The following is a 7,984-nucleotide window of genomic DNA, read 5'->3' on the forward strand; positions in this document are numbered from 1 at the left end:
TATTCCATTTCTAGCAATCAGATTTAGGGTAACATAATTAGTGTTCCGCGGATTTAGCCGTTGAATCTCCACTGATATGTCATAATTTAAACCTTTCGGACCTGTATCTAGCAACAGAATATTTTAAAATTTGTGAAATATAATTAACGTGTCTGACTTTGCTTTTCTTAAAGTATGTTTACTTATTTTTTATTATAATTTAAGCAATTAGCATAATATAAATATCGCAAAGTAACGAACCCAAATATTTTGTTTTGCTATTTTTGGTTCTTTTCTGTTACCGGTGCGCCACTTAACGCCAAATAAGATTTAGCGTTGTCTCGACAGAAAATGTTGGCGAAATCTAACTAAATGATGGTAAGCCTATTGATACATATGACTTAAAGAATAACTGGGTACTTACGTATTATCGCAACCAGGTTGGCGCGATTTGTAAGTTCGAGTAAAAAAGTATGAATAGAAAGAAAAGGTACATTTATTATGTACATTTATTATGTACATTATCGGATATGAATTTATTCGAGAAGGACTATATGCACTTCAACACAACTGCAGCTAAAACTCTATAAATGGAAAAATTGCTGAAATGATGTCCATTCTTCTCGGTTTTTGGCAACGGCGCTAATGCTGACGCAATGAACAGGCCACAATATTTGGCGAATTTATGCACACATGGTAACAGGTGCTCGTTTAGCAGAAAAGCATAATATTTTTATTAAATACGCATAATTATGTTAAAGAATAATTAATATTATACAAATATAACTTAATGAACAAATAAAGGCTGATCTTTGGAATATGGTAACAGGTAGTTTGGTGACATTTCGGAGGCGATAAAGGTTACTACCTAGGACTTTGGTAATAATGTGAGAAGTACTCAGTTCCGATTACGCATTATTTTGTGTGAGGGAAATGAGAGATCATGAGATATGTCATGTGACATTAATGGACGAATTATAGTTCTTTAATCGGAAAAGGCTGTAAATTTGGAAAAATTATTTTGTATTAAGCTTCATTGTGTGAAATAATGTTGATTAATTTTCGGATTGCATGGCGCTATGTAAAGTGAATTCTAAATTTTTAATGCGTTTATCTGATAATAATAATAAGTTGAGATTGTGTGAAAGGAAGGATATTACAGATAAGTTTGAATAGCGGTGCAAGATATCTGGTGAAAATGGACATTTTGTGAAACGGAGTGTAAGGAAGGGTATGTGGTTTTCTGAAAGTAGTTTGAGTATGGGTGAAATTTTATTAATTTCTTATTAATTGGTGAATAGACTGCCAGTTGACTACTGGATTTCGGATTTAGAAATTAGCAGTAGGTACTGCAGCCGATTGGAACTCTTTCTGTAGGGAAGTGTGCGTGCCACGTAATGAATATTCTGAAGAAGATTAGGTAAGTTAGTATTTTTAATCATTTGAGGATATTATTTTTATGCATTGTTCTAAATGTAAGGAGTAAATAAATTAATATGGTGATATTGGAAAATTGTTATTAGCAATGATTTAGTTTAAAGTAATTAGGATTGTAATCTAATTTTTATTAATTTAATGTATGTGCTTATTTATATTTTAAGTAGCGTTTTTTAATTTAATTATATTTTAATTTAATGATCGTGATTTTGTGAGTTATATGTTTGTAGTATTTTGGAATACGTTTGAGTAGTATACGTTGAGTATTTTCATGCATTTTCGTGAAATTTTTCTAATTTATGACAAAAAAGCAGTGTACATAGATATAGTGAAGAGTGTGCGCAATGCCATTTTTGTGCAATTCTGGGATGTTTTTTTAAGTAAAAATAAGTCGACGTGTACATGGTTTAGTGATATTTTAATTAAATGATAGTTATTTTGTTAATTTTATGTTTGCAGGATTTTGGTATACGTTTCAATTGAAGTAAACGTGTATGGAAATAATTTAAATATTTGACACTAAGTATCTGTAACTATTTTTAATGTTTGCGTATAAATTCGTTGGTGACGTTTATAATATAATAGATAATTTAGAGGTAAAAGCTTTTGAATATTTTATTTATTTTATACGTGGAAATGTTCATCCTTGGAAAGGGTATATACTTTTTCGCGATCAGGTAATTTCATATATGTGCTTTTTACCGAGTTTAAAGATTAAGAAAATTTTCCTGCATTTTCGTGCAAATTTTTGTAATTTATGAGAAAATAGCAGTGTAGATGGATAAAGTTAAGAGTGTGTGCAATGCCATTTTTGTGCAATTCTGGGATGTTTTTATAAGTAAAAATAAGTCGACGTGTAAATGGTTTATGTGTATGTGCTATTCTGAAAAACGCGCAAGGAGTTTGCGATTGTGCACTTTTGCAGTTAATATTTGTCATGATTAAGCAGTTTTGTTACATAAAATTTCTAGCATAAGTGTAATTTGGCTAGTAGATTGTTGGAAAAAGTGTTGAGTAAATAAAAAGAAAAGAAACATGTCTTTACTTCGTGAAGACGAAATGGCGGCGAAAAAAAAAAAAAAAAAAAATAGAGGGGTGCTGTAGCAGAGTTGGTCGCCAAATTTTCGCCAAAAAATCGCCAAGTTACCATAATCCAAAGATCAACCCAAATAAATGCCACCACAGAGAATTATGTACAGCTTGTATACAGAAAGGAACCAACCTAACACACTTATTTAAGGCAGATCTGCTGAGATGGTATTATTCTGAGAATACTAATAAATATAAATTTTCTTAAATATTGCGGTCTCTATCAGCTGTTGACACGCAGGGACATAGAAACCTGGTGGTTTGATCCAGGCTAGAATTCTTAACTTATGGGGGGCCTTTTGGACCTTACTTATAAACTTATGGACCTTATGGTGTTTCTGCGTGCGTAAATACAAATAGGACACATTTCCTTGTTAATGTAAGTAAATAGAGCACGTGTTAACCTGTAAGTTACCTCTCCTTATTAAACAACCCTTCAGGAGTAAAACACCTATCCTTATTTTATATATTACTTAAAATTTAACATGATCTTTTATTTGCTAGCCAAGAGCTCAGCTGTTTAGGGACTTTCCGTTTCGCCGGCAGATTTTGTTGGCGACAACATACAGTATACACATAAAAAATTTTAACAAATGTTAGTTCTAAGAATTTTTTATTTTGAAGGCATAAACATTTTAATATGGTTAATAATATTTTGTAAAAAGCCAATAAATAAAGACAATAAATTTGTAAAAAGACATTAATTTCAGAATTTGCTATGCTATCATGGTTCAACATTCTGATTTGCCGATTCGTATCACGTGACCTCAAGTGATCTCATCTCACGTAAACTACGCTACAAAAATATAATTCTCTCAGTAATTATCTACATTAATTTCAAGTTAAATCTTGATTTGGAATGCAAGTTTAAATGCAAGAATTATTTCCATTCGTACGAATAGCTCACTCAGAAATTATGTAAAACCGTAGTGCTTTACATCGCTAGTGCATTCTCATTAGAATTGATGAATATAACTCTTGAATTTGCCTTTTCTATATTTTCGCCTTCGGGTGAGCGGTGTGATTGCATCCCAACTGACTTAATTCCCGCGAATGGTCTTAGGGCATAAAATTTAATTATCTTTGTAAATATTCTATGCAATTGTACGCTAATATTGAAAGAAACAATCAATCTGGTTAGAAATGGTTGCGATTTGTTTTGAAAATGAGGCGTAAAAGGTTACTAGCAAAGATATTCCGTTTGGCATCAGTTGTACCATTATCGGCGACTTTGTCGTTTGCGCCGGCAAAACGTAAAAGTACCGCTGTGGATAATGATAAATATGAAAATTGCTGAAAACTGTGAATGTAAAAATCATTCTAAAGTTGTTCATAAAATACTCTAAAACTCAATTATCAGAATCTAGCTATACGTTTATTCGCAACATGTCACATACACTAAGTAATTACAGCAAAATTGTTTTAGGAACAATTTTGAAACGAAATCATTTTGAAAATTATTTCATGACAAATAACCTGAAAGAAATAAGCTGGCAGTTAGTTCACTTGATACACGCGAAAAAAAAAAAAAAAACCTACGAAATGTTTGTAGCCATACTGGTTAGCAGAAATTCAGTGTTAACTTCAAATAATGTAATTCGTATAACAAATTCAAATAAAATTCAAATAATATAATTCGAATAATAAATTCAAATAAAATTAAAAGCTCACCATGCGTCTGCTAGTCTAACCATGTGTATTTCGCATACTGAAGAAATTTAGGTACGACCACTGTTCATATTTCGATATAGTTATATCGATATATTATTATATACTTAGGAATTGTGATTTTTCATTCATTTCGATATAATTATATCAAAATAATTTTGTTACATTTCTATAAAATATAATGTAATAGAAAGCAATACCATGCCATATATAGTAATAATTGCGTGTAATATACAACAATAGCGTATAATATATGAATAGCGTGTAATTTTGACAAGAACGTGAAATATATACACTTGGTGTTTGGAAGCTTATGTAAAGCTTCTGCCGTTACATTATATATGCGAAGATATATTCTACGAATATATAATTGAATTTATCTTAATGTTTTCATTTTTAGAGAAAGTGCAAACGAAATCCTTCTTAGCATTAACATTACTATTTTTTGAATCTACTGGAATTGAACGAATTCATTTTGAAAACATTTTATCAATATTTTAGATTATCATTTGCGTTTCTGAAGAATATTTAAAAACGTTTATAAACGCTTAAACATAGATACTTTCCAGATTAATAGAAATTTTCCCTAAGTAACTATAAACGAAAAATTGCTTGAGTATTTTATGTCTTTCAGGTGGAAAATTCCATTATTTCATCACTTCTTATAACACAGTTTAAAGATGTCAAACATAAAAAAAGCAATCAAATGCACTTAGCGACTACAACTGATACAATGATCTACGAAATATACCATAAATGCCATGAAGAACGTGCTCAAGAAGTTCAGTTAAATTACTTCTTTTAGGTTTCAAACAATACGATAGGTATAGAGGCAACCATAACGTATTTCCGCTCGTTTAGATTAGAAGCGGGAAGAAAGGAAATATGGAGTTACCTGTGGCCATTACACAGCTTGCTTCCTTAACGGTCTGCGGTGTTGTACTAGAGTTGGACGCGGGAAATGAGAATCAACGTTCCTATGGTTACTAACCAACTACCAAACAGGCCTGCCGTTGACCTAAGCTATTCGTTGAATCCAGTGTCAAGGAAACGAAATACCGACACTTCCTATTTTGCGGCATTTCGTGTCGATTTTTTTATTTCGTTTCATATAGCTTACTTTTGTTATGCACACACAGACACACAGAGACATACGTACACACAATAGACAAGAATTGATTTTCTCCAAATTGCATTTTCCTGGTAGGTGTGGTGATAAGGATTTGGCTGTTTCCAACTGAATCTCTTTATTATTGAGCCTTGAAATTAGGTGATTGTTTTTTTTTTTCAGTAGCTCTCATGCACGGTGTTTTATGTATTAAAACTGAGTCAAAATATGGAATGAAATTATTACGACTGTTTCTTTCTTCTCTTTTGATAAATTATATAGCGATCTATATTTAGAGTCTGAATTAAAGGAAAAGTCTTTTTATACAACAAATAGATGAATTCGTGCAATATAAGGCATTTTCCATTTTTTTCCGGAAACCCTATATATATATACATACAAACAGACACATGTATGTATTATTTTCACTTTCAAACTAGTTGTTGTGGAACGTATCCCATAATAAGTCTAATAAATTTATTTTAATATACGTTGTTACCCCAAAGAGCTTTAGCCCAGAACGGCTATTAATTTTGTTTTTGCATTTTGCGTTGAAAACTTTAAATGTCCATTTTACTTTTCAAATTGTTGCCACCAAATGTTACCGCTCTGTGTTATATTTAAAGACATTAAATAATAAAGAACCTGCATAATGTATGTATGTTTCTCGCATTGTGATAAAGCAACGGTACTTAGAGGCATCACATTTTGAATAACGTAAACCTCCACCGAATATGGGCACCCTAAAGCCCTAATTCGGAATGTGGAATTTGTTTTATTATCGATTTGGTATTTTGCAACACTTAAACGAACTTTTGATTAACAAACTTAACAATTTCAGAGCGAGCAATGGCAACAGTGTACGAAAAAAAAAAAGCATTTTTATCTCCAGCGCGCGAGACTGTGTATCGTGAATTCTAAAGATATGCTCATTTAAAAATTATTTTATGATATTACTGTTGAACTGAATTTTATGGTTTAAGTGCGAAGAGCATGATATTTAATAAATAAAGTTAACACACATAACGTTAAAAAACGATATAAAATTTGAAAGCTTTGAGATTTTTTTAATATATTTTAATAATTTTTATCAAATGGAAATTATGGTTCCATTCTTAAAATTAAACATGTCGAAAATGGAAAAGGGGAATTTCCTGCAATATTTGTTTACACAAGGCATTTCCAGCTTTTCTCTTCTATCGACTCCTTTTGAAAGAGTGGTTTTCCTTATGTTTTCTCTGTAATATATAACATAAGACATATATCATGATACAAATAACTGCATATAAATAACAACTAGGTTCTGAATACAAATAGAGGTTTTGAAAAAAATGGTTTATTAAATTTATGTTTTATTATTATGAGGCATAAAGGAAATGCTTCATTTCCCGAAGACAAAATTAAGACAAACATTAAGTATTTTTAAGAATATTGCCTACATATTCTTTTTTGATATGATATCATTCATTTCTCAGAATCTATAAACTTAAGTGTCGAAAAATGGTAGCAGTATTAAAATTGACTTACCATTCTTGTAATGGCTTGAAGTTTTGCTGTTTTATATGATGGCTAGTAACCTTTCTACGGTATACCTTTGTTTTCTTAAGTAGCAGTTTTCACTAATACTGTGGGGGGGAGGGAAGAGCAACAGTTAGGTATAGTTTTCTTTCTAAATGTAAAGAGTAGTCTTATATATTGACGAAGTAACTACCTTTTAAATATAACTTTTGTTAACAAGCTCCAACATCCAGCAAGTGTGAAAGAATTAAACGTAGATTTTGCTGTGAGTCATCAGTTTTGCTTTCTTCGTATTATTTAATTTTATTTTTTGATTATTGTGCATCCTTGTGCTTCTGAGTTTTACTTTTTTATACTGAACTTATTGCTTAAAAATCATATGTACTTACGTATTGAAGCCTTATTTAGTTTATTTATTTATGACAAAGCACTCAAGGCTATCTGCCTAACAGGAGGGATGCCTTCGCGCAGGATAGTTTAAGGGAAACTGGCTCGTATACATGTTACACATGAGAAACACGGCAAAAAAGTCCATGCAGCCAGCTCGCTCACCAGAATTCGAACACCGGATTGAACTATCAGCGTTTTACAACTCAGTTGCTGGTGCGCCCTAGGTATTAATAGCTGTCTTAAACAAGGCCGATATTCTCGTACGCATTTTTTGCTTGTATTCCTAAGTTTAACGACTGTTATAAAGAAATCGTGGTATTTTCGGCCTTAGTTTTAAAATATGAGCTAGTGGAATTTGCCAGCAATGGAAGAAACTGCTGTAAAATTTCTGCAGGAATGCAGAATTTTGCTGAAAATTTTCTACAGTACACAAAGAGGAAATAAGTTTCTTCAATAGCTGCTGGTGCTGACGATTGCACGAAGCCGAGTCTTCACAATACTCTGATGCGTTTTTAAACGGAAACAGATCGCTGTGGTACTTCGGGAAAAAGCAGCATACAAAAATGAAGAACGATCTGAAGAAGAATGTAAGTGTTTTATTTTTAATAATTCAAATTTGTATTTTAAATTTCGGCTAATCTTTGGAATATGGTAACAGGTAGTTTGGCGACATTTTGGTAAGGCGATAAAGGTTACTAGCTAGGACTTTAGTAGTGTACATGGATAAAGTCAAGAGTGTGCGCAATGCCATTTTTGTGCAATTCTGGGATTTTTTTTTTAAAGTGAAAATAGGTC

At 31.7% G+C, this 7,984-nt stretch overlaps 1 protein-coding gene across 1 annotated transcript in view; it reads right to left on the reverse strand.

Annotated features, from left to right (window-relative positions):
* LOC118204687 (lipopolysaccharide-induced tumor necrosis factor-alpha factor homolog) overlaps window positions 1–5,216 on the reverse strand; it is a 118,751-nt gene extending 113,535 nt beyond the window's left edge. Inside the window, exon 1 of the mRNA XM_085813676.1 lies at window positions 5,069–5,216. Within this exon, the coding sequence (XP_085669802.1) occupies window positions 5,069–5,078 (10 nt within the window). The 5' untranslated portion in view covers window positions 5,079–5,216. The remainder of the gene's footprint in view (window positions 1–5,068) is intronic.
* Between the last annotated feature and the right edge of the window lie 2,768 nt (window positions 5,217–7,984).

This window comes from Stegodyphus dumicola, chromosome 3 (genome assembly GCF_044657685.1).
Source record: "Stegodyphus dumicola isolate Sdum_Otavi_A_Nest chromosome 3, ASM4465768v1".
Taxonomy (NCBI): domain Eukaryota; kingdom Metazoa; phylum Arthropoda; class Arachnida; order Araneae; family Eresidae; genus Stegodyphus; species Stegodyphus dumicola.